General features: G+C 43.3%; 2 protein-coding genes across 3 annotated transcripts; both read right to left on the reverse strand.

The window, feature by feature from the left end:
• Positions 1–840: 840 nt before the first annotated feature.
• LOC147210459 (cyclic nucleotide-gated channel alpha-3-like) lies at positions 841–6,510 on the reverse strand. 2 transcript variants are annotated; one of them, XM_086110920.1, is made up of 9 exons: positions 6,424–6,510; positions 5,268–5,521; positions 4,843–4,896; positions 4,645–4,725; positions 4,423–4,479; positions 4,127–4,234; positions 3,423–3,524; positions 3,231–3,337; positions 841–3,151 (listed from the first exon to the last, which is right to left on the reverse strand). In XM_086110920.1, exons 3-9 carry the CDS (start codon positions 4,890–4,892, stop codon positions 1,794–1,796), a joined length of 1,863 nt encoding a protein of 620 aa, XP_085967046.1. In that variant the 5' UTR covers positions 4,893–4,896; positions 5,268–5,521; positions 6,424–6,510; the 3' UTR covers positions 841–1,793. The 2 variants fall into 2 exon arrangements, with proteins under 2 accessions (XP_085967046.1, XP_085967036.1); XM_086110910.1 differs by lacking the exon at positions 6,424–6,510 and adding an exon at positions 5,703–5,841.
• A 2,353-nt stretch (positions 6,511–8,863) lies between these two features.
• Positions 8,864–18,414, reverse strand: atp1b1b (ATPase Na+/K+ transporting subunit beta 1b). Its single transcript, XM_086110934.1, has 6 exons — positions 18,196–18,414; positions 16,625–16,753; positions 13,226–13,381; positions 12,942–13,132; positions 11,243–11,326; positions 8,864–10,290 (listed from the first exon to the last, which is right to left on the reverse strand). Exons 1-6 carry the CDS (start codon positions 18,284–18,286, stop codon positions 10,030–10,032), a joined length of 912 nt encoding a protein of 303 aa, XP_085967060.1. The 5' UTR covers positions 18,287–18,414; the 3' UTR covers positions 8,864–10,029.
• Positions 18,415–27,619: the final 9,205 nt, after the last annotated feature.

Consider the following 27,619-nt stretch of genomic DNA (forward strand, 5'->3'; position numbering starts at 1 on the left):
GCGTAGCTGGGCGGCACGGCCAGAGGACTTCTGCCGTGACGGCAAAGTGCCTGGAATTGGAAAATGTTCCAAGAGTGGCGGCCATGTGACGTAAGCAAAGTGCCTCCAATTGGGGAGGAGCCAGTGGAGTGACTTATTAGTGTTATTTTGGCAGTTATTTCCAAATATGGACACACTTGACAGCCGGTCATTTTGTGTTGCTGTGTGACTCTCGCACTCACCGAGTGCATTGTGAAAAGGGATTAAGCTGATGAGAAGGAAGACTGGTCAGTGAGGTGGCCAGGAGGCTTAAAAGCAACAAATGATGGAGCCGCAGGAATTTCTGGCAAATACCATGGCAGTTTAATACATGTGACAAAAATAATTATTGGGTAGGCCGGCAAGACTGAAATCCTTAAATAACCAAGCTTGTCTACCTTTTCTCAAACATGTCGAAAAATGTGTTATGGTCCATTGAAACCAAGGTTGTAATTTTTGCGCTTTATTGCAAAAGATATGCTAGATATGAACGCAACTCTGCTCATCACTAAGAGAAAGCCTTACTTAATGTAAAGCAAGCCTCATGACAGGTCATGAAACTGTTGAGGGGTAAACTGGTCAATAGGGTAGGCACCTCCGCATCTGCACGGGCAATTCAACTCGGTGGGTCCAGCGGCCACCGCATACCATTGCTCACTGTGCCCTCCGCTCGGGGCCCCCGCTCCCAGCTTGGCCGCCCACCAGCGAGGACTGTCCTCCGCCGGCCGGGAGGCCCATGGCAACTTCAATCTGCCCTTGTCGAGAATTTCAGGATCGAGCTCGGCAGGGTCCCCCGCCCCCCCCCCCCAAAGAGCCTCTCCCTCTGTCCCCCAGCGGTCCTCCGTTGAACCAGCGGTCCTTGACGTACAGTAGCTGGAGGCGTTGTCACATGACATGGAAAAGCGAAAAATGTGTTTCCATTACACTTTTGCGATACACTTTTATATCGACCCTTTCTCAACCACCTTCTGAGGCGTCTGCCATTCTTGTTCTGGGACCTCTAGTCCATATTTGGAACAGATGTTAGGGCACATTATTCCTGCTACCTGGTTATGCAGCTCCATGTATCTCTTGCCTGCCAACATCTTGTCGTTCTCTGATATGCTGCATCATCTTTGGGGGTGTCTTTGCACAGCCTGAGCCTGTCTGATGTGGTCGACGGTAGCCTCTATTGATCTTTATTTTAGGGCCTGCCTATTCTTGTGCCGCCATGATTAGTGCCTCCGTGTCCGTCCAGCCTTTTCCAGCCACTCTGTTTTCTTGATGTCAGACATTTTTTCACAATTTGGCGGTGGTACATGCCATGCAGGGGCTTGTCTTTCCATGAAGGTCCATCTGGCTCCTTCTCATCACTGGGCTTATACAGTATTGCCTTTTGTGTACAGCCTCAGGATTCTTGCGGTAAACTATTTCGACAACTGCCTTTGAATAAATTGTTTTAAATGTAAAGCGGCATTATGGACCGTCTAGATATGAAATATTGCTTAGATCAGGTCACATTTTGCGATCAACATATGTAGAAATCCAAGTTCCAAAATGTTTGCAATGCACTGTTTTTTGAAACTGGACAAGTGATAGTACATAGTTTGTGTTCGGTGTCATAATGTTAAAAAAACAAGCATGATGATGAGGTCTCCCAACATACATATTTTCCCAATTATTTCAGGAACTTGCACATTAAGAATGTATAGCCTTTGGAGTAAACCCGAGCCATTTATGGGATCAACAGTCTGTCTGAAGAGCAGTTGCTCAGTGGAAGTAGCCTTAAGCTTGTGCTATTCATCAGCAACTTTGATGGTCTGGACCTGGTTTGTCAAATTAGTGAGCCGTTGTTTGAGCTTGCGCTGGGATGATTCATGATGCTCCGTTAGCTTCTTCAGTTTGAGCGCCATGACTTCCAGGCTCGTCTCGACAGCATTCACTTTTAATTCAAAGTCTTTAGCGTCGGTAGCTGCGACAAGCGACTCATCAATGAGGTTGTCTTTCATCAGGATGGCCCGTCCCTTGTCTTCCAGTGCATTCTTAGCGTCTGGGTACTCTGTGAGCGCCTCCATCAGGTCATCCTTGGATAAGGCAAAAAGGTCGGAGTAACCTACGCTTCGGATGTTGGCCGTTCTTCGATTCCCCGCCTTACTTCCTTTAATGCCCAAAATGCTGATTTCTCCAAAGTAGGCTCCATCACTGAGCACCACGAACTGAGTGACCCCATCATCTGCCACCACTGCTAACTTCCCTTCCTTGATGATGTACATTTCCCTCCCGATGTCCCCCTTCTTACAGATGTAATCACCCGGACTAAAAACTTGGGGTTGAAGTTTGAGAACCAGCTCTACAAGCAAACCTGCCTCGCAATCTTGAAAAATTCGCACTTTCCTCAAAGTTTCCAGATGAACGTTTATGGCGATCTCAGCCTTGAGCTTATCCGGAAGGTTCTTGAGCACCTGCTTTTCGTCACACGTTTTCTCCTCCGTCCACAAGTAATCAAACCACTTGACCACTCGGGCCTCAAGGTCTTTAGAAACCTTTCGGAACTGCATGTACTGCTTGATGGAGTCTATCTTGGACTGGAACTCTACTCGAGCGACACCCATGTTGGATATCATGGCACCAACATTGCCTACAATTGTCGCAAAGATCAAAACCCCAGTGAGGAAGTCAGCGACAACAAAGAAGTACTCAATATCACGGACTGGTGGTGGTGTCTCCCCAATAGTGGTCAAGGTCAGTGTGGACCAATAGAAGCAGTAAATGTACTGCCTGGTCAGACGTTGAAATTCTGCATTCTTCGTTGCTGGATAGACCCACGTGTCTGAACCGAAGCCCAGAACCTTCGAGATTGCAAAATAGATGCAAGCATTCCAGTGGATGATGATGATGATGTAAAGTACAAGATTACTGATCCGAAAGATGTTTGGGAAATTGGTGCGAGTCTCTGTTCGGTCGAAGAATTCAAAGAGCCGAGCTAACCTAAAGAGGCGATTGAACCTCCACTCAGGATTGTTCAGTCCAATTTTGATGAATACAATATCAGTGGGAATCACGGATATGATGTCCAGTCGAAACTGGCGGGTTTTCATGTACTTTTCCTTCAGAATCTTCTCATCCCGTACGAGCAGTCCCTGCTCAAGGAAACCTGTGACAAACAACATGATTATCGTCCCATGAAGGTTTTTATAAACTGCAACTGCAGAAGATCAGTTGAGGTCACAAACCTGTTCTGGCTCTCACAAAACTGTCCGCAAGGTAGAGTGCATCCGAAGTGTAGTCCAACACTATCCACAATATTGTGTTGTTATTCTGCAGCTCATTAAAGCAAGCCCTGTAATGCACCAACATTCACAAAGACTTTCAAATTTTTCTAAAAAATATATACATTTCAACGCTGAAACCAAAAATGTCCAGACCTGGCTACCAGCAAAATGAGATTGTAGAAGACAGGGATGGATATGGTCCATAACCAGTAGTAGTATAAATCTGTGGCAGGATCCATGATCCACACCTCTTTTCTGAACAAAAGAATTAATTACTGTTAGTGTTTAATTAGAACTTTTGATAAGTAGCTACCGTATTTTCCACACAATACATTTTATCTTTTCATACGCTCACATGTGTTGCATCTGCACAGTAGAACGTGACAAAGAAGAAATTATATTAATACTCGTGGTTGTTTTTGCGCCTTCAAAACAAAGTTGGGTTGAGCGTGTCAAAATAAATCGGGCCCGTACCTGCATGGACCGGCAAAAGGTTCATTAAATGAGATATGGTGCTTTGATCGCTTCATTGACACTTGGATAACTGGACACAATAATTAGCTAATTTATGGTAACCTGACATCATTTCTGCAGATTGTGAGTATATTTTAAAAACTTGCCCTCGCTATGTGTTGGACTTGCAACCGGAAGTTCGCATGCCTCCGTACCTGAATACGGGATAGGTGCGTGCATAGGCAGTCCATTCCGTTCACTTGAAAATGAAGCTAAAAATATTACGTTCTCATTTATCTCAATGTAGCTCGTGGTAAAAGTTCATTTTAGGGAGCCAAATTCATAACAAACAAACCTTATTTAAAATCACTATTTAATACATTGACAGTGAGCGCACAGCTTACGGTTCTTCCTTTTTCTCATCCTTTTTCTCGTCTTTCTTGTCGTCTTTCTTCGGTTCTGCCTTCTCATCTTTCTTCTCATTTTTGGGTTCTTCCTTCTTGTCTTTTTTGCTGTATAAAAAGACGTTCATTAAGCAGGCGCACAAGGAGTCTACAATGTTTATACAATAACTCAGGTGTCCGCAGGGGGGCACTGTGACATTTCAGTTACGCTCACTTGTCCAGCTTTAGGAAAACCACCTGCCGTACTTAACATGAATGGATGTGGCTGTCGAATAAAGAGTACAGTGCCATCTTACCCGTCATTGTTGTTGCAGTTATTCAAATTCTGTTCAGCCAAAGGCCTCTGAAAGTGACTATAAGGACAACACATGCATTAATTTATCACTGTACATCTTTTCTTACAGATTTAGACATTCACATACTCTCCCATTCTATGACACTTCCTGTTTTAGTTTATTTTCAGTGGCAATCCCTGTTTCTTTCCAAATGTTCTATTATTCCATAGTTACAGAGCTCACCTGTTCTTTGTTTTACAGAAGCTCATACTGAACTCTGCAGGTCTGCTTCTATTCGGACCGGAGTGCATCATTTGAGCCAGCCTTGCAATAGAGAACAAATTTGTAAACAGTGATGATTAAGCTCTGTTTTTTTTTCTCAGTCTTGCTTCTACTTGTTGCTACTGCTTTCTGGATGATCCTCACCTCAGTGAGACTTACCTGTAAAGTGGTCCAGTCCCTGCAAAGGAGTTCTGATTTTGGGTGTCCATCAGCCTAAGATTTTTTTAAAAAAAAGGGGGGAACGGTACATTGACTTTCCTTCATGAGTCTGTTCTTGTGTTTCTGTCTCGTGCCTTTTCTACAGTCGTTGTGCTGAGAGGTAAGCATTTGGTAGATCTTAAGGATTGAAACCCAAAGAACCAATTAGATTGGTCTGTTACTATTATCACTACCCTGAGAGACAGTCTTTGCAATTGAATAATTGTTTAGGTTTTGTTTTGTGAACTCTGCTCAAATCCTCTGCGCAGATTATGGATCATTGTATCTAAAATTAGAATTTGTATAGCTGTTTATCATTCAAAAGTTATTCCTATTTTTTAAAAGCCAGTTAACAAGTGACCATAAAGACGTGTGCATGCATTTACCTGTACTTTAGTGTTGATTACGAAGGCTCAGCGTGCACTCTGCACTAATTCCATGTTTGCTCCCAGTTCTGAATGACCCCAGTCACATCAAATATGAGGATATGTTATTATGTATCTGTGAAGAAAGCAAAAACAAACCAAAAAAAAAAAAAAGACATCCAAACTGGAGAGATCTTGTCTTGCTGTTGATTAGTCGCAAAATGTTCATGTACTCTGTCACTTCCAAACCAAGGTTGTGGGGAGGAGGGAGGAGACTGCCAAGAGAAAAAAGATCACAAGCAGAAGACAAAATGCATCACTCTGATGTTTTTAGAATAGGTCTGTTATCTCAAAGGATAAAATATTGTGTCGTTGTTGTTTTTAATTATTTTCTGACTTTCGCTTTTACTTTGTATTCAAATGTCGTCTGTTTTGTCATAGTTGGACAACACTCACCGTTGTTCCCAAATTCTTATTTAGCCATCATAGAATTGGAAAGAGTCAACATCAACACACAATTATTAGATCAACAGTAGTGACTTTTGTCCGAGCTGCCTATTTATTTATATCCCTTCCAGTCTGGGCAAAGCCGCTTACTGTGTGTTGGCCAAAATGACTCGGCTGTAGGGCAATCCTCTGACACTTTGAGCTAATCTCAACATGGCTACTTACACCCTCCCCTTTAGCTTCCCTAAACCTCTGAAGCCATGGAACAAATGTGAGATACTGTATGTACCCTGGTGGTTATTATTCATATTATTTGACATTTAGCAATGACAAGAATCACTGATCTGTTCCCAAGCAAGGAATTTTGAATTTTTAGACAAACAGACAGGTAGTTAGCTAGCTAGCTGGCTGGCTAGCTAGCTCGCTCAATGGATCTACTTCAACCACAGAGTCCACCCCAGAGTCCCCACACTCTGCCTCCTCAAGGGAAGGTGTGTTCGATGGAATTGAGGGGGGTCTTATTCTCTATTATTATTAGAAATATTCTCTCCATGATTTGCAATGTCCCGAGTCGAGGTCAGCAGCACCCCATCTCCACTATACACAGTGTTAATGCTACACTGCTTCCCCCTCCCGAGACGCCAGATAGTTTGACCAGAATTTTCTTGCAGCCGTCTGGAAGTCATTTTCTATGGCCTCATCTAACTCCTCTCATCCTTTCAGTTTTTACCTCGGTGAGCATCGAAGCTGTGTTCCGCTTGGCTAGCCGGTACCTGTCAACATCCTCAGTAGTACCGCAGGCCAAAAAAAGCCTGACAGGACTCCTTCTTCAGCATAACGGCATCTTTTACTTTGGTCCAGAAATTGCACTGTTCGGACGCAAGACAAAAATCATCTGGATCCAGTTACATTTTTAAGGTGGACTACACAAATCCGAATGATTTTATTGTGGCAGACGAAATCAAATTTAGTTAGTTCAACAAAGCATTCTTTTCAGTGTACTTGAGTCACCTCTCATGATTTGCCATGTTCAACCCAATGTGCCTTCCTGCAATGAGTCATTATTTACCACAGAAAAAACGCAAAAGGGACACATCACACCTCACATCACATTTATAATTCTATGGTGTCACCTTTAGCTCCCAGAGGAGGTGGATGGGTTGGAACATGTCCAGCCGTTTTGTTAGGCTGATTATCATGAGCCTCTTGTGCATTCAGTCAGCAGTATTTCATGGTAGTATCATCAGCAGGATGCTGAGGGGGGGCAACAACAACAACATACCTTTGGCTGTTTTGAGGATTCAAAGCTTAAATTCTAAATGTGTGCTTTGATAAAGAGTCAGTCATTTTCTTGATGAGAAGCATCACTCATACCATTCCCCACTTCATCTGGCTGTAGCTGACAGTAACAACAGTGTTACTGCAACTGGCAAGGGTGTCAGATTTTTGCTGTTCGAGAAAAAAAAAAACTTTGCGAGATCTTGCAAAGTTTTATTTTTTTTCCTTCCATGTCCCCTTAGGGCATAGGTGTCAAACTCAGGTCCTGGAGGGCCGCTGTCCTGCATGTTTTCCAAGTCTCCCTGTTGCAACACACCTGATTCAAATGAACAGGTTCAATGTCAGGCTTGCGCAGAGCTTGCTGATGATCTGATCATTTGAATCAGGTGTGTTGGAACAGGGAGACTTGGAAAACATGCAGGGCAGTGGCCCTCCAGGACCTGAGTTTGACACCTATGCCTTAGGGACTCCGTATGAACCTAACGTAAGTCCTCTTTTCTATTTTTCATGTTTTTTTCCAAGTTTTTAACCATAATGACATGTCACTCAAAGAGACGCCACCCCGTCACTCACATTATCAGAAAAGGACGAATTAATATGACGCATTTTTAATTTTTATTACATGGCGAAGTTCATTCTTGTCCAGTTAGCATAGAAGCCAACACAGCTAGCAAGTACTCTTGAAAAAAAGAGGTGCGACCTTGTTACTATAATTACACTACTCGTAAAATTTAAATAATATTCGGATTAAATTTTGATTTCTTTTATTTAATGATAAAGGATTTATTAATCACTATTTTTGTTACACTTTGTACATGTTTTTGAGGTACATTTCAGCAAACTCACGTGACAATCATAAAGAAGTTGATGGTAGAGCTCGGCGATTCAAATGAAATGCTGTTTTATCTTGAAAATGTAACATGCACTCAGAAAAAGTATCAATGCTCCTTTTTTGTCCTGTACGAGGAAGAACTGTACTGAATAAAGTACCCGGTGAATGTTATTCACGTGATATTGCTGCCCACTTGTGGTCAGCTGTGGTAAGAAGGATGTGCAGTCTACCGAACAAATAAAAAATTAAAAAAAAAAGAGAAAATTACGGGGGAATTAAACTATACAAAACAAAAAACTCACGGTTACTTAGTATAGATCACAGCCTTTATACAGCCTTCTTGTCAAAATAGCTTCAAAGACGTGCTTACATCATCCAGATAAATTAACAATAACACTTTAAACACAGTAAAATGTGGCTGTTCATTTGCAAATTTTGCACAGTGAATATGAAACTTTGCCAAAATTGAGAGAAGGTTGATAACATAAAACTTAATCTAAAGCCATTTCCTCCAAATGACATACCCCAAAAAGAAATGTATTTTCATTGTGGGTTTAATTTTAGATAATTAAATTTGGATAAAAGTTATTCCAAGGGATGTTTGTGTAAGTACAGTCCCAAAACAAATGGGATATTGCTTGCTCTTCATCAGAACAAAAGCACACATTGAGTCAATGTTAATTTTATATTTTGGCAGCTTAATTTTTACACAGTAATAGCTATGAAGTATTTTGAAAGAAACCCCTCTTGATATGTTTATAATTAAATATTTTCATGGCAAAAGCCAATTATATTTTCACTTCATGTAGATTGTCGGAGTTCAAAAAACTCTGCCGCAGGTTTGGAGACAATATTCCTTTGGAAAAGTTCCCTTACACAACAATTTGAGCCTTTATCGCTTAAAGTGTGGATAAACTATTGTAGTCCTTGCACTCTTATAGCCTGCAGGAGGGGCAAGTAAAAAAAACTTAGTGTACTGTACTAGAATTACACAAAATATTTGAAATATTAAACACCTGATGTTAAATATAGCATCAAACATAAGACAAAGCACAAGAGAGAGGAGTATTAGGATTTTATTAGTTTCTATCTTTGATTAAATGGCAAAGGGTGCATGAAATGACGGTAGGTTGTACAAGTTCAAGTGTTTCAGATATGATCCTACACACTAAATTGCCAAAATGGTTCATCACCTAAAAGCCGCAAGAGCTCATCGAGGTTCATTTTCCCTCTTTTCTTTACTTTTAATTTGAAATGCATGAACGTTGTGACCATCGAAGTAGTCAAGCGCCCTGGTTCCGCCGACATTCATCGCCCAAGACGCCCCTCACCTTTCTAGAGTGAGCCACGAAAAGGTTGCAAGGCAAACAAATGTTGACCCTTTGACAGATCAGCACTTTGGTATTGCATGTATACATTAACAATATTTTTGCACAGAAACGAAATGTACAACTGTATAAATATACAATTCATCCAACATGTTTGATGGCTAAAAACATTCAGAGGACATGCATCGCGATATTGCGACAGAGTCCAGAAGGAGAAGAAGATAAAACCTAGTCAACGTCGTGTCTTACCCACGAGTTGGAAAGCACAAAAAACAAAACAAAAACAAAGATCAATTACAAAGGCATTGAATAAAATCTCTTCACACTTTAAGTGATTTAAGCACAAACGAAGGCAAAGTAAAACAAGGCCCCCATGATTAAAGATTACAAAAAAAAAAAAAAGAAGAAGAAGAAGGAGGAGGAAAGAAGTTCCTGGAGTGCAGCCTTTTTCATTTAAGATCAGAAGAGTGGTCCAAGCCAATCAATCACTATGGGCCGTGGGACATCACGCTGGAAAAATGAAGGAAAAGCGAGGTACCGAGGCAGTGATATGACAAGGAGGAGGAGGAGGTCATGGTCAAGGTGGGAAGGGGGGATGGAACAGATGGTGGTCCACTGGTACACCTGTGAATGAACAATGGCCCCAAATTGCTTGTGGGGAAAATGTCACTTACAGCAGAATAAATACGTTCGCGTGGCCTAACAGCTACCTTTTTTTTCTCTCCCCCCCCACTAAAATTGTGCGCCAATGCTAACCGGAAGCAAGTGTGATCGACTTAGCTCCGCCCCCCACCCCCACCCCCGACTACTTGTCTACTTCATGTCAGGGGGTTGAAATGGGGAAGGGAATAGGGGTGGGGGGCGGCAACGGGAAAGTGCTCTACTGTTCCGGTGGCGGTCATAAACCGTTGACCGAGATCTTGATATCAAAGCGTCCCTGGAAGCGGTCCTTGTCACTGTAGGATATGTTATCGCCGTAAACTTTGCACTCGATGCGCAGCTCTTCGTTCCTGGTCAGGTTGGTGAAGTGCAGCGCCACCAGCGGCTGCAGGTAGTGCGGGTGAAGCAGCTTGCCGTAGTACGGGTAGTACTGCAGCGGGAAGCCGCCGCCGATGCCGTAGTATTTGATCTCGCCGATTTTGCCAGCGTCTTCCTCTCGCTGCCGGGGAAAAAGGAATGATGAGAAAGAGTCATCGTGGAGATAATCGATACTTTATCATCCATCAAGTCACAGCAGAAATATTCACACAAAGAAACTACAATACAAATGACTAACCCAAGTACAAGCAAATACAAGAGCAGAATTGAGACAGAATTCTAGGAATTGGAATCTAAAGAAGAAAAAAAGATTGCGATGATGTGTTTTGGGAAGTAATTCATACGTTGGTACCTTCACTTATGAGTTCCCCGACGAATGAGCTTGGTCAGTTTTTGACTTTGTGTTACAAGCAAAAATTGGACTTGGAACACATATTGTTTTTTTCCCCCGAACTATCATGTGTATTCTGGCGTTTATAGTTTGGCATGTAGCAAAGTGTGCTTGCCTCAAGGTGTTTGTTACCACTCCCAGTTGAAGGTTATTGTCAAAGTAATTCTAAAACAAAAAGAGTTACCTGTCGTGTATAAACCACGTAACGTTGTCTTATGAAAGTCCCCGAGCTTAATGCTAACGCATAATGCAAACCGCCACAGCATAACGAACGAATTATGCCCGGATGTCAAGGTGTAATTACGGTAGAGTGCAAACTGGAAAGCACATTTTCAACAGCGACGGAGAATAACACACTCAACGCTGTTAACTCATTCACTCCCAAAGACGTTTTTAAACGTCTTTTCAGACCTGGTCCAGAATTGGCTGGTACTGAATGAGTTAATATGCATCATATGTATGCAGAGAAGTCCAAATGCAGTAAACACCAAAGGAATGACAGACTTCAAAATAACCAACACAGGCGTACGAATCATACTCACATCCTGCAGTCACGTTCGAACAAAGGGCGCAGGTTGACAGGTATGAATATGGACAATATAATATCATATACGGTACGCATATTAAAATGTATAAGGTTACAGGCAAGAACATTTGGGCTGAGGCTTTGAGTGGCAACTACCTTATTGGTGCAGTAGATGGGGATCAAATTGGGCTGCACCTTGGGTTGAGCTTCTTCAGGAATGGTTTCATTTGAGATGGGAGTCTGAACACAAAAAGAAAAGACGCTTCATAGCATCATTCACCATATATGACCAAGAGAGGTTATGATCATTATATTTCTTTTAAGACACGTTTTTGGGACCCACACAAGTCTAATCAGGATGTATTTTTCAATCAACGGGTTCTGTGCAAGTTCATCTACCGTATTTTCCACACTAAAAGGCGCACTGGATTAGGAGGCGAACCTTCAATGAATGGCCTATTTTGTCATTTGTTTCATATATTGGATGCACCGCATGATAAGGCGCAATCTACAATGCATCCACTAGATGGCGCTACGCTCAAGGAAATGCCAACAGAATACTACACGCTGATTTATATAGCGACGATCAGATGTCAGTAAGACTTATTTAATAAAGTAGCGACACAGTTCACTTAACCAACAGCAAGTTATAAAATTGACTCGTTGACGTTGAACTCTCTTGCCGCTGCTCTATTTCCGTGTTCACCTGCATGTCTCGAGCAAGGAGCCATTTTGAGGGTCGACATATTACCGTAATAACAAGGCGCATCGGATTTTAAGGCGCGCTGTGAGCTTTTAAGAAAATGGAAGGCTTTTAGGTGGGCCTTTTAGTGCGGAACATACGGTTTTTATATATATTATTTTTTTATTTAACATGTCCCCATCTTCATGCCTTTGAAATAAATCTCATGAGAACAAGTTTTATTTGCTGTGCTCTGAATGATCTGGAAGAAATTCCCATTCATTTTTTTCATAGGGCTGGCCACTTCACACTCCAGTAATCGCTTGCATACTTCCATCCATTTTCCAAACCGCTTGATCCTCACTAGGGTCGCGGGGGGTGCTGGAGCCTATCCCAGCCGTCTTCGGGCAGTAGGCGGTGGACACCCTGAATCAGTTGCCAGCCAATCGCAGGGCACACAGAGACGAACAACCATCCACGCCCACACTCACACCTAGGGACAATTTAGAGCGTCCAATCAACCTGCTATGCATGTTTTTGGAATGTGGGAGGAAACTGGAGCACCCGGAGAAAACCCACGCAGGCCCGGGGAGAACATGCAAACTCCACACAGGGAGGCCGGAGCTGGAATCGACACTATACCACATTCCTCCCACATTACCTCTGCACTGTGAAGCCGACGAGCTAACCACTGGACTACCGGGCCGCCCGCTTGCATACTTGCAGTTCACTATTCGCAAATTCAACTATTAGCATTTTTTTTTGTTGCTCTTTCTGAAATTACCTAAAATGCAAAGGTGCCGCCCCCCCCCCCAAAAAAAACAAAGTATAATGATGTCGAGTAAGTACAGTACAATGTTTCACTGCATATTTATGCATTCATTCATTTACAGATTTATTTTTATCCATCCTGCTATTTTTTTAATGCATATCTCGTGGCATCTCGTGTCAAGGAAGTAACCATGCAGAAGTGAGTTGAGGAGCTTCATTGACACAAAAGTAGTGGTTTGTTGCCAACTTGTGGCATTTTGTGCCAAGGAACTATGTTGAGGCCAGCTGAGTCGCTTCATTTCGACAGAAGTCATGTTTTACCAGATCTTGTGGCATTTGGGGCTCAGGAACTATGTCGAAGCACAGTTTTAGAATAATCAAGAATTGAAAGAATTGACTCACCCGGGGACGGAAGTTCACAATCCGATTGAGCTTGACGACGATGCAAGGTTGGCCTTTGTCAAAGCCGAAGTCTTTGTCTTTCTCATCCAGGCCGGAGCAGGGGCCCAGCAGGCTCCTGGAGAAGCGGCACGCCCTCCTGACGCCCGTATCGCTCTCCAAGTCGCCACGGTTCTTGTAGCCCATTGGATCATCTAAAGAGGACACCGAGCGCGTATTCAACACGGACTGGCTTGACTTTTTTTTGGGGGGGGGGGGGGGTTGTTTAAGAGGGTGAGTGGGCGTACCTCCACAGTCCTCAAATTTCATCTGGTCGAGTTGCTTGTCGTCGTCATACTTGGCCAGGAACTCCCTCAAGGCCTTGGTGTAAGGCAAATAGCTCTCCACGTCTCTCGGGTTAAAGGCCATTTCGGATTTGTCAGATCGCGGGGTGTGCGAGAGGCCTGCGGGTACAAAACACACAGTTCAGACTCGAATTAGCCACGAGATTATTCGTAACGTCGTTGAATTACACCATCACCGGGTGGTGCGTTTATTTTGAGTTTATGAACGTTAGTCAATACCTCGCATGCTTGCAGTTCACTAATCACCAATTCTATTTACATTTTTTTTTTTTTTGCTCTGTGAAACCTATCAACACCCCCTTGTGCTTTTTTTGTGCTCTTTGTGACGCCCGTAAACGGCACTGTGGGGGAATCAATAGACAGAAACTTGCCCGTGTATTTCCAGGTTATGCCACTGTCCCGCGGACGAGAGCAGGTTCACCTGGCGGCCATGTTGGCGATGCCGACCGTCCCGTCAAAAGGTAGGCACCGGGCCCAAAAGGAGCCGAGGCGACCAGCTTGCTTGCCTAGCTTATTATCCCCCACACACACACACTCCACCAAGCCCGGGCGAGCTAAGTTTGTAACTTTTCAAACGGTTTGAAGCATCTTTATCATAATTATTTTGTGTTGAGGATTTTTAAGCCGCGAAAAAGAGTACAAGGCAATTTTGTACTGCATTGGACATTTTTAGGCCATGAAAAAACAAATAAAAAAACAAAAGGACATTTTGCTCTAATGGACGACACCTTCCCTCAGTTGATCCAATAAATCGACGTTCCGCTGTATTTTGTGTTGTTTTGTATTGCTTCTTTTTTCTTTTCGCTAATCACTCGCCAGTCCGCATGGCAAAGTTTCCCGTTAGCATTCTGATAACCAAGAGAAGAGAGCGACATCATGCGGTTTGTCGCACTGCATGGTGGTACGCATGGAATTTTAACTGCAAGCATGAAGTGCGAGGGACCGGATGTTGCTGACAATCCAATCAACTGATGTAAGACGAAGAAAGCGTCTTTTGTTGTCGTGTTTCTACAGTAACTATACAACGGTGTCCGCTCTGAACGTCCGTTGCGGCTTTGCAGGATAATTGAAAAGCTTCCTTGTCACAGGGTGACATGCTGCGGGATGAAGACAACACTTTCATTTTAGTTATAAATTCCCAGATTTGCTTTAAGTGTTGATCCGGCGTCATTCGCTTCCATGGTGAAGCCCTGCCTCGAGGGCGCATTTGTTTTGGAAACTATCACTCCATGGAGATGCGTGTTGATGAACTGGACAGATGCAACCCATGTGTGAAACTGCTCTGTCTATTCTAGTTGCTTTTGTGATGTTTTGGAGGTGAAACCAAGCTCGTTCTTTACAAATGCAGAAGTGCCCACCGGACGACTGATTTTGCATTGAATTTCATAATGGCATTAGGGACCATTGTCTTCCAACATTACCTTGTAAGGCAAATGCCTTACACGTGATTTTAATTTGCAAACAAAACAAAACAAAAAGACAATAAAATGCACCACAAGTGTGGGTGTAATTCACATGTGAAGAAGACTCTCCGGAATTTCCACCAACTAAATTTAGCTGCTCCCTGACACACAGAGATCAGTCGTGATGCGTCACTGAAAAACATACTTCGGAATACGTAAATGACTTATTTTGTATTAGCCAGGACTTGGGCGGAATCTTAGAGTGCTATAGAAAGAGCTCAAGAGATATGGACCCCGGTGAGCTTTACAGCAAACAGCTGAGGATAGTTTTCCGGACATCGGGTGACTAATGCCAACGTTCATTTGTTTATGTCGCCACGCTGGCAAGATAGTAGCGAGATTGGCAGGCAAACGATTTACAATGGAGAGCAGTGACAATATTCGTGTTTGTCAGCCAACATCCCAGCCAAGTGAACGGACATCTCACGTGAGCGACCGAATGACCAAATAATTTCAAATGGGTTACTTTCTGTACTTGTGCCAAAAAACAACAATTTAGTTTGTGTCAGAGCTTTTCTTGTCACAAAGAAATGTTCATGTTCAAAATTTGATGACGACAAGAAAAATGGTCTCTCTTTGCATCATTCAATGAACCCTCCAAAAAAAAAAAAAGATTGCAAACCGCTCGGTGATGGATGTTCAGGCTTTCGGCTTTGGTTCAATAGACATTGTGTTGCTGTTTCTGGTGTGCATGTTTTGGCCACTGGGGGCAGTACAGCGTAACGCACATATAATTGATGACAAAGAATGAACAATACCGTTAACTATGTTGCAGTATATTACAGTGAAACTCCTCTACAACGAAATCATGTTTGCAGCAAGAAATTTTTCACAACAGTGGACTTTTCACTGTAGCAAATTTGATCTCAGACGTAAACACGAACACACACAAAAAAACGTATATTATGTGTACTTTTTATTTTTATTCCAATCGTGCAGAAGTATGAGCATACACTTATTTGACACTTCAGATAGCCAGCGTAGAAAGAAAAAAAGGCAAAGAAATTGCGAAATTTATGATCAGCATTTACTTTTACTTACATCAATTTATTGCATAATGTCTTATTTTGCTTCCTCAGTCTTTCATTTTGATCACTTTTACCCTCTCTTCTAGCGCCAGAGCTCTTCTTGTCTTAGCTGCTTGACATCCAAAGATCCGTTTTGTAGTCATTTTAGCAATGCAACGTTCGTGCTGCGTCTGAAACTAACAATAACAAATACTTCTTGTACGACTGCGCATGTGAAAACCAGTGTGGTGGTTGCTGTTGCCGTTTCCGAACGAAGCAGTAGAGGTCGCTGTGGCATGCCGAGATTGGATCATTAGTCTTTTGCGGAAGGTTTGTTTTCGTTGTAGTGAATCTCGTTGCGAGGCAAGAGCAGAGAAAAAGATTTCGTATAACGTAACAGGGGGACTTTTCGTTTTTAGGGGGAGCAGAAAAGTGGGAATGGCTTTCATGCATGAACATTTTTTTCAACACACTAGAGGGTATTTTCGCCCATGTTGGTTTTGTCGTAGAGGAGTTTCACTGTAGTCATTTTTCACAGAGGGGAAAGGATGTATCAATTTGATTATTGTTAGAGACTGTGCACGTGGCTGCAGTTTTGTTCAAATACCTCAATTGTTTACAGGTTTACAACCACTGCGCTACCAATGAGTGTGTCGTTAGCCCATGTATGGCGTTTTGCATTATTATGTAAGCTTGTGGACTTTCGTAAAATTTGTGTTTCGGTGAGATGTAATTCATTTAGTTTTATCGTGATGGCAGTGCAGTAATTGCACACAACACACTCTGGGAGGTCAAAATAGTTCTTTGCAGACTTCACGTCAAGGTGTCGCTGCACTCTACGGCGGCCCTGCGCAAACAGATCACGGACTTACCGGGAGGTGCAACTCGATCCTGCCATGTGGGCTTGTAGTTGCTCAGGGTGAGCAGCATGGCCTGGATGGTGCCGATGAAGATTCCGGCCAAGCAGCCGTAGAAGATGATGTAGAAGACGATGATTTTGACTGTGGGAGGGATGAGAGAGGGTGGGGGTCACAGCGACAAAAACCACAACATTACAGCAAACATTAAAAAGAAAGAAAAATACACTCATCCCTAAAAAATAAACCTACAAATATCTTCACCCTGTTTCAATATTAAATTAACAACAGGCTTTGGTATTTGAATTATTTGCATGCTTCTAATCCACAAGCAGCCCCTCTAGGCAACAAACTCGTCAGGCAAGAATGAATTTAACCCACTTCTGTTCACTGCAATCGGTTACCTCGCTGATACAAATGCTCGAGGAAATCTAAAACCATACAACAGGGGTGGCTGTCGTCCATACAGATTCGACAGTATTCAACTGTGAAGTCTGAGAGTGGAAAATAAAACGGCTATGCTGACGCAAGCACGTGGGTCCTTGTCATCCCTCACGCGAGGGACTGCAGGTGAAAAAAAAGAGAAAAAAAAAAGTATCTGGGAGGTCACACTGCTGCTAGCCGACTTCGACATGAGGCTGCAGGAAGGAGCAATGTCAAAAAGGGCAAGGCAGTCAAGACCGCATTAATAAATTACGTATTACTTCTTTGATGACCGTTTCACGATTACTCGGGTGGGCTTATCTCAAATGAGCTGCAGCATTGAGATACAGTAACCAGAAACGCATAGATTCTGCACCGTCCAATGTTTCGTGAGGTTATGTACAGTGATGTAGAGCTGAACTGCATCATGCTGAAATACGTTGAGCTTGTTCAGAGTGGACTATGCCCCCCCCCTCCACCCCCTAAAAAAGACAGCAATAGTATTAAAAAATAGGCTATCGTGGCTTTTATCAGATGGATTAGGATGCATATTAACTGTGCCAAATTGTGTTTTCCTTCCTGTAACATCCTGACACCCTCCCGCAGCAGTATGTGATGCTTCAGCATTTTTTTTAAATATGCGTCCAGAAGGTCAAACGTGAGACATTCGCCTCCTCTTTACATACAGTGTGCTCTGCTGCACAGCACACTACTTGTGACATTGAGAGGCGCTGCAAGGACATGCGCACTGGCGCCTCACGAGAAACTCGAGAAGGTCGAAGCCTTAGTTAATCAGTGGTATTGTCCGTTAAGATTACCCTGACATCTGATCGGAGGAACCCGATACGGATCGATAGTCCTTCCTCCAAGCCACTCCACTTTGCAGCAAGGCCATATCACCTTGACTCACCTTGGATTGTGATGCATTTTTAACCCCTACGGGGGCCAGTTCATTCAAAAAAAAAAGGGGAAAAAAGCCGCTCGACGTCCAGCGGTTGGAATTCTGAAGCTCTCGCTCCGTGTCTGTATAGCACTCTGTTGCTTTCAAAATACATTTACGGATATCTCAAACATCGCAGCGGCATTACCGGACGGGTCGTACGTGAACGCAACGCGGGCATATCAAACAGGTGGCAAGTAAGCACGAGGCGGTTCATACTTACACCAACTGCCTCCTGTGCGACCGAGGAGCTCTCCTTTCTCCGAATTCCACAGAAACTTCTTCCACCCGCCATCGTCGGTCTTCGGGGGCATTTTGGTTTATTTTGGGGGGGTTCTTTATTTATTTATTTTTAATTTCCCGTTAAGCCGGTTCCTTTCAGTTACCGGAATCTAGACCAACTGCTAGCCCAAGCAGAGGTACCCAGCTCGGGCTTGGTGGAAGGCAACCAAATATAAAGAGTCCGGATGAAGAGGGGCCCGCCCCCCTCAAACGCCCCCACGCTTTACCTCCACGAGGAGGCGGAGCGGTGGTGGCCAATCGGGAAGCGGGGGAAAGGCTGCGTAAAGATGACGTCACTATAACGCACAGACAACCCATGGAGTCAGGACATTTTTTTGTGAGAACTTAAAAAAACCCTAAAAGATGTATTTAATCTCTGGTTTGTAAGAGATTTCACTTTTACATGACGGGTGTGAAATTCAAGGTCTACCACATCAGGTTTTGTGGCCTGCTAAAGCAAATAAAGTGTTTGCGTCACATCCCTGCTAAATCGATTTGGTTTTTTGATTTTGGCCACTTTTCATCACTTTTTTTTTTTTTTGGGTCCCAACATTTTACAGATTATAAACACGTTTTCACTAGACCTTTTTTAATTTATATTGAACAATTGGCACTTGCATACTTCACTATTTTGTATCCTTCGTTTCCTCCAAGTTGAACAAATATCTCTTTTTGTTCATCCATCGCTGTCTCTTTGTAAATGACTGTGTTCCCAACCAAAGCAATGTTTCCCATTCTCAATGAATGGATGTAGAATTAATTCGTTCCAGCGTTGGAAAAAAAAACATATTTTATTATTTTTAAGTTGGTGTGTCGTTGAAAGTGAATACAGTAGAATTTAGAAATAAGTGATACCATACTATATCATGAAGACATGACATATTTTCTTCGCTTGCAAATCACTGAGCAACATCTCATGCCACGTTCAGACAAAAACGTGAAATTCACGGTTCAGCAGCTGGAAACGAGTAAATAAACTCACCTGTTCATGACGCGACAGTTCAGCCGCAGCGTACAAATGTTTCGAGTAATTGGTAAATTTCTTAATTCTATTCATTAAAAATGTTGGTTTGCAAGCCAACCTTCCCCGTTTTTATATCCCAACTCTTGCTTAAAAAAACATTCGAGGACATTTTATAAATGTAGTTTGTCATGTCCCTCATGTTTGATGCTCCTTATTTATTCCTTGTTTTGTTTTGGTTCTTTAAATGTATTTCATATATTTACCTTGGCATTTGTTCAATTTGTTCCGATATTGTAGTAAAACTATCCATTTTAATTAGGAAATAAAGTGGAGTAAAAATGTAAATAGCCAAGTGAATTGCGGATACATGAAATTTGTGCCAAAGGAAGCATTTCAACCCGGTGACACTGCAATGGTGAAAACCTACGAGCAAGACAACATTAAACTTTAACAAGCAATAGCACTAAGCTTTAATTCAACTGGCAACCCAAATATAAACTCGTGTGAATGATTTCATCTCAAGTTTTACAAGTGTGTTACGCTCGCTTTAAATTCAGAAAAGCAAAGCAAAATCAAGAATCACCACAAAGTCACTAAATCAAACCCAGCCGGCGTTCACCAACACGCCCAGCGGGACACCTTCACATTCTTGTCTGGAAACCAGGCACTGCCGTGTGCGATGTGTGTGCTGGTGCGCGCATGTGTGAAATGGCTCAGCAATGTGCTTCGGCTGCTTGTTGAAATGTAAACATGGATGTGTAGGACAGGCCCGGCCTGGCTGGTGGTAGCGACCTTTAAATATCACCTCAAGGACAAGAGCGCTTGTCTTGCCTCTGCACACAACCCTGTGCCGTGATCAATTCTTGGTGTTTCTCATATTATATGTATTCGAATCGGCATGTTTAGACTATGGCCCAGGGGGGGGGCCATCATTTATCCGCCCGTGGCATATGATGCCGTAAAAAAAAAAAATACCTTGACACGGCCAGCAGTGCTATTACAATCACTTCCTCGCTCATGGCTCGCCATGTAACTTCGGAGCAGCGTTACAAAAAATTGCCGCCAGGCAAGACGTTTTTATGTCCCCTCGCTAGCCGCGGCAAGTTTAATAACAACACCAAACTTTTAGAGCAGGCGTTGGCGCAAAAGCCAGGGAAAGTCACCCTCCCCGCAGCGCCCCAATTTACGCTTCGGGTTGTTGAGCATCAAAAACTTTCTACTCGAAACAACCTGAAGTCTGGATAGGTAAATACTTCTCACTCTTCAAAGCATCTGCTGAACCAAGCTTTTGCCGATGAAGCGCAGCCTTTTGTGATTTTCTGTGGCTTTTCACAAAGGCTTGCTCACGAAGTTCCGTTTTTCAGCAGGTCCGGGTAGAAGAAGGCCATTTGTCGTGTAGTTTGTCAATCACAGATCTCGGGTTTGAGAAACTTGCCACGGAAAGCCTCGATTGTACTTCGCGTTGGAGCAGCGTGACAGCCATAAGTTCTCTCTGGCTCAGAAAAAAAATCTTGCCCGGTGGCAGGTTCATTTTTTTTTCAATGTCACACCAAGGTCAGGTGGCCAACCGTGGTCAAGAGAATGCGGCGCTTACAAAACGTGCAAAGCCGAAGCTGACGTCCATCCGGGTGAGACATGGAAACAAAATAAAACCAAAGTGTGCACGATGACTTTTGGCACAACGCTGGAAAGTTATCGTCATCGAGTACCAAGGACACAATTAGTAAAGGTGTATGAAAAGCATATCTCCTACACTTTGGAGGGCTCAAACGAGACCACCGGAGACCACCCGATGGGACATCGTTCCAAATCACCTTGACTCCGTGTCCCTTTGCCCTTCAAAATAAGGCACGCTGGAAGGCTAGATGGATGCATGAGACCCACGCGCATGGACACAACTAATACAACTTTGAATACTTTGTACATGTTTGAGGCTTTTTAATCCAAAGAAGGAAAAGAAAATGTCAACATTTCCACTCTTCCTTGGTGATGGGAAACTGGAAAGATCTGAAGTGAGTGGAAGCAGCAATGATAAGCGGCCAACTACCAGCTTTTCTCTGCTTGTGTTCATAATAAACATGCATTGTGTGAGGGTTTGTGCGTAAGCGAGTCCTTTGGGTGTTGCGGGTGGGGGGATGGAATCATGCCACACGGGCGCAAGCAAGCAACTTGGTGAGTTTGAGGCCTACATGCCAAATAGTACTCAAAGGCTGTTTTTTGTCATTTCTTTACATACATAGAGTAGAAGCAGCACTGAGTTCGACTGGATGTGACGTAATACAGTTGAACCTCTGATTGAATGTTTTTACAGATGAAGTAGGAACACATAGTTGTTTGTCTCGTGGCTCATAGTCATTTTTTTTCTTCATATACACGTATTTTAATTGACATGTTTATACTGGGGTGGCCCGGTGATCCAGTGGTTAGCGCGTTGACCTCACAGTGCGGAGGTGCAGGGTTCGGGTCCGGCTCCGGCCTTCCTGTGTGGAGTTTGCATCTTCTCCCCGTGCCTGCGTGGGTTTTCTCCGGGTGCTCCGGTTTCCTCCCACATTCCAAAACCATACATGGCAGGCTGATTGAACACTCTAGATTGTCCCGAGGTGTGACTGTGAGCATGGATGGTTATTGATCTATCTATGCCCTGCGATCAGCTGGCAACCAGTTGAGGATGTCCCCCGCCTACTGCCCGAAGACAGCTGGGATAGGCCCCAGCACGCTCGCGACCCTTGTGAGGATAAGCCGATTAGAAAATGGATGGATGTTTATACTGTATTACAGGTTCATGTTTTTACATCTATAAATATTATAGATGTAAAAACATCTATTCATCATAGTTGGCCGGCCATTTTATTGGAAACGGTTTCAACTACCGTTATAATTTACATATTCGTCATGTCCCTCGAGGTATGTTATAATCAGGTTCGACTGGTAGTAGAAGAAGGGGCAGAGAAGGTCCCCAACTAAACTGCAGTAACAGTCATTGATCTGACAGGGAATTATTTGTGAATACTGTGTAGATCATACTCTCATATCTCAAGCATGTACAGGGGATACAATTCAAAAAGCTGGATTATCCATCCATTTTCTGCACCGCTGTATCCTCACAAGGGTCGCGGGGGGTGCCAGAGGCTATCCCAGCTGTCTTCGGGCAGTAGGCGGGGGACACCCTGAACCGGTTGCCAGCCAATCGCAGGGCACACAGAGACGAACAACCATCCGTGCTCACACTCACACCCAGGGACAATTTCGAGTGTTCAATCAGCCTGTCATGCATGTTTTTGGAATGCGGGAGGACACTGGAGGACCTGGAGAAAACCCACGCAAGCACGTGGAGAACATGCAAGCTCCACACAGGGAGGCCGGAGTTGGAATCCACCTTAGGGCGCCAGCTGGGCCGCCCTACAGGGGATTATGTGATGCTAATTGATTGATTTTACCAAAGCGATGCGCTCTAATGAATGCCTTTGGATGAGTTCTCGCCATCTGTGTGAATGTACTCAAAGTCCAAAGTGCTCAAAGAGCTTCATTTGCCATCAAGTGATACTTTTTATTCTATCCGACTTTACGTGACTTCACCCTTGAGTTCTGTAACAGAACCTTTTTGTCCATCAAGTCCTATAGCGGTCCCCTACAAAGCTATCCGAAGACATCAGCTGTCAGAGTGCACAGATAATAGATTTATTTCGCCGTTTTTGGCTGGACCATATGGATGGCATACCATAACGAAATGTCCATTGTCTTTTCGCCAGCCAAGGCCATCACATAATGCCAGAGGTCAATTATTGACAGGTTCATTCTGGCAAGCTGAAACGCCCCCTCTCAAAGGAATTTGGTTAATGTGTAGAGTTTCAAAGGAATGTCTAGCTGCATGTCACTTCTTCAACCTTGCACTAAAAAAAGTGCCAAACATTCAAAACAAACACGAACGGCAATGGTGTTTCCAGTGATTGACAAATAGCACCATCGAGGGGAAAAAGCGATCACGATGACTTGAGGGCGGAGGCTCAAAAGCCGTAACTTCCTGTTTGCTAACTCGACTCCAAAAATGGGAGAAAGGCGTCATCTTTGTTTGTATGAAAATTAGCCTCCACACCACCCTGTGTGCGGATTACTTTCACAATTGTGGCAAAACAACAAACAATACACACACAAAAAGAAACATTTCGTGATTTATTGACTGGAGACTCCAAATTGGCAATCGGGGTGAAAACTCAACCTGTGACCCTAATGAGGACAAACAAAAACAGATGAAAAGATATGAATGGATGGATGGATGATCATTTTTCACTTCTGTGTCAGTTGCAGAACAGCCACGGGCAACTCTGGTCCTCGAGGGGCCACTATCTTGCATGTTTTCGATGTTTCCCCTCCTTCAACAACAACTGATTGAAAGAATCAGCTCATCAGCGAGCTTCGCAGAAGCCTGACAATGTTCCCCATCATTTGAATCAGGCGTGTTGGAGGATGGAAACATCAAGATCCAAAATGGTGTACGTCGTTAAAAAAACAAAAACTTATCTTTTCAAATGTAATTTACTTTTTTTCTGTTTTTAATAAATGCATTTTTTTTAATATCCTGAATTTGTAAAAAAGATACAGTATATATTTATTTGGCACTCATGAAGGGTTGAATGTGCATATTAACTGGTTGGGTTCGGTACCTCTAAAAAGGTTAAGAACCACTGTTCTGGAGGCACTGTTCAGATTCAATTAAATTGGCAGCATATAGAGGCTGAAATCTGATTGGTCAGAAAAAAATAAATCCAACATCCACATATTGGAAGGAGTGAAGTCAAGAGATGGCTGGGCCATCAGTGAATGCATTCCTGAGTCTGACTTTCCACCACTACGTTGTAGTACAATGAAAGGAATTGTTCCGAAACAGCAAACAGAAGATAAAATAAGGCCAAACAACAAATGATTATTTCCAATATATATTTTTTTAGCTTCCGCAAATAGGCATTTAATCAAATTGTCACTTTTTGGATTTTAAACAATGAATCCAAACGAAAAGTCGTTGCAGTAGTTCCCATGAATGACCCCGGTGTCCATTCGCGGAGTAAAGAGCTGTCGCATTAAACATTCACTGTTCTTCCTTCCGTGTTGGAAGTGCCCGCAAGTGAGCAGAACTCCTTGAAGCTCGACTGGCTCACGCTGCCGGGGTTGAAACGGACGCTGTTGCGAAACATTTGGTTACAAATTAATCTACACCTCACTCACATTTGGCCGCCACTTACACCAGTCCAAAGTTTAGCCCTCAATCCTTCCAATAATTCATGTGATGGTTAATATTTGAGAGAGATAGATGAGCCGAGCCACTGAAGTAAGTCTACTCCAGCACTTCTCAACGGGACACATTTTGAGTGTTACGTCGCCCCATAGTAGAGGTTATGAAACTTCGGAACAAAGAGGAAACAACCTTATCAAGGAAACGGTTCAGCATTTTAGGACACTTGGACAGTCGGCAGTATTGTCACGACATCCCCGTTTTGCTCGCGCCACAGACCCTGTCCGGTCAATTCAGAGATTTGTTTCGAAATACATGATTCATGTTTGGTGATAATTGCTGAAAACATATGACGAAAAACAAAAACAAAAAACGAGAGCTATACTGATTTGTGAAGATATGGCGTTGAACTATTTTCACCACTTCAGGCTTCCTGATTTTCTTTTCGGGCGTGGCTAAAATGGCGCCCAGTGACACACTGAGGTTCTCAGGCATGTACCGCCTATCCCCCACGACTGTACAGTAATATAAAAACTTGTGTGCCTTTATTTACCATCGACTGCGAGTTATTACAAGGTGCATTTCTACCAGTAAAGTGACAGCATGTTCACACTGCAGCTCAATTCCGATTTTCTTTTTTTTTTTCCCCTCCCCAAATGCCAACGTGTATCAGATGATTTGCATGCAGTGTGAATAAGATTTAAGATTTAAGATATCCTTTATTTGTCCCACACTGGGGAAATTTACAGCCTCCAGCAGCAAGAATGTAGGCAGAAAGAAGAAAGAAGAAAAAACAAACAAACACCGTTCAATTAAGTGCAATATAAATACAAAATGGATAAATCGCAGTGCTATTTACAGTTGTTTTTCACATCATTTAATTATTATTAATATTATTGTTGCTATTTTTATTCAGCAGGAATAATACAAGTCAGATTTTTTTCCTGGGCCTCTTTCGAATGCTGACAAAAATTGGATATGTATGAATGCTCATTCGTACACATTCGACTTTTATACATGAAAGCTCAATATAGGGGAGCCTTGGGAGACTACTGATAATCATCTGTCAATCTGCAAAGTACCCGAAAATGTAACGTTCTTGGATGGCATAATTTATAACACGGCTTGGTGTTGTTTAAATTCCCAAGCAAGGAGGCGACGCCCCGGACGATCCCGCTTTCTGATAGCGGGCGAAGAGGTTCCCCCGGAAGCCTGTTAGCTTGCTCTACCTGGTGGCTAGCGGCCTTATTTCACGCCTTGGAAAGCCCCGCAATGACGCAGTGGGTTATACAATTCCAGCCATCATTTTTCAGTGTGGCGCGTCTGCTGAATATGTGATAACACGCCGCACAGCGTTAAAGAGCGGAGACATTAACGTGATTCTTCATGACTTCAAAGCTTCGTTTAAAATATTGTTTTTCAATCGGTCAAAACTTCGCAGGGTTGTTCACGACATTCCTCCGTGTGGTGAGTCAAATTTATAAGACATTTATTTTCTCTTGCCAGAGACTTTAAAGCAGAAGTGGGGCAAACTACAGCCCGCGGGCCGAATCCGGCCCGTTGTTTTTTTTTAATCCGGCCCGCCGAAGGTTGGTGCACAATTAAGGTTCGATGTGAATGATTGCATCCATTTCATTTGGATTTGCAATGACAGGAATTTCAATGCCATTTGGCGCATTGACTTGAAGTTGTAGAGCACGGGGGGGGGGGGAGATCTTATCTACCACCTACAAACCTCTGTATCACTCTACTTCTACTGGTCTGATCGCAACCCATCTGCAGCAATGCACTGGCTAAAATAGGTGATCAACAACACTGTTCTCATTTAAAAAAGTATATTAATACAGTACTTTCAGGCTGTTCTGTTGATGTTTGATATGGAAAGTCAACAAATGCAGTTTTTAGTTGGTTTTTTTTAATGTACCATAGCTCGTGCTGACCCGGCCCTTCTGTCAAATTTTAAATGTCAATGCGGCCCCCCGAGCCAAAAAGTTTGCCCACCCCTTAGCCCACACTTTAAAGTTTAACAGTGTTAAATGACAAAGTTGTCTAATCTGTCAATGAGAAGAATTTTTTTTTTCAACTTTATTTTGATCTCTTGCTCTATGGTCCAACGTGACCATACAATAACGTCTACGGAAAGATAGACCAAGGGACAATGGAGGCCCAATGCCCTTGTTGCTCAAGGTCATATGGCTCGCCCCCTGTGACCGCAGCAATATAAGTCACACAACCATTAACAGATTGTTTGACTGGTGCGGGAATATTATGCTGTAAATCAGGTTTGGCGTCTCCTACGCGATCAAGAAAATATGATCTGACTCTCCAGTGTGTCGCCTTTAACGAGTCTGAGAAAAAAAAGCTTGGATGGAGGACAAATGGTTCAATTGTGATGACAACATTTGTATCGTGGCTATGGATCATGAGCCGCAGTGAGTGAAAACAAAGTGTATGGGTGTGCGTGGGTTTTTTTTTTTCTCACTCGCCTGTCCTTCAAACCATGGTGGCGGCCATTGCACTGAGAGCAGCAGTCAGCCAGTCTTCTTCTTTTTTTTTTTTTGAGCTCTGCACCATTTCCTGTCTTCCCTCGGTGTCCAACCCCGCTTGCCCATGACAACTTCCTGCTTCCATCTGCATGACCTTGTCCTCATTGCCCCCACCTGCAATTGTCTTTTGATGAGGACCTAAGCCCTCAATAACCTCTGCGGCACACATCGGTCATATTCCCACGTGACTACAGTAATGCAGCTTCCTCTTTGCAATTACTGTACAGTACCCCCCCAACACACACTCCCCCACCCCTCAGAGAGGAGCTGCAACAAACTCCTCCCCTTCTCTGTGGATCACCTGAGTGGTGAACCAGGAAATAGAGGCGCTGCGGCAAGTGCAACGTCCTTCAAGGAAATCTCCTTGAACTGAACTCAGATTTTTCTTTTTTTTTTTTTGCAGGCTTATTGTTACAAGCGTATGCGCCCCCCACTACACACACACACACAAGCACACCGACTTTTGTCAGCATGTCTTGCGAAATGTGCTATCAGTGGCAAGAAAATAATTGCACATACAGTACGAGACAGAATGTACAGCGAGATAGAGAGAGAAAGAGAAGCCATAGCAGGGAGTTCTTTCTTCAAAAGCAGACTGTGTCCTCCAGATGTCACCAATGATGGAAAA

This window comes from Hippocampus guttulatus, chromosome 1 (genome assembly GCF_054856545.1).
Source record: "Hippocampus guttulatus isolate MCC_2025c chromosome 1, RoL_Hgut_1.0, whole genome shotgun sequence".
NCBI classification, from domain to species: domain Eukaryota; kingdom Metazoa; phylum Chordata; class Actinopteri; order Syngnathiformes; family Syngnathidae; genus Hippocampus; species Hippocampus guttulatus.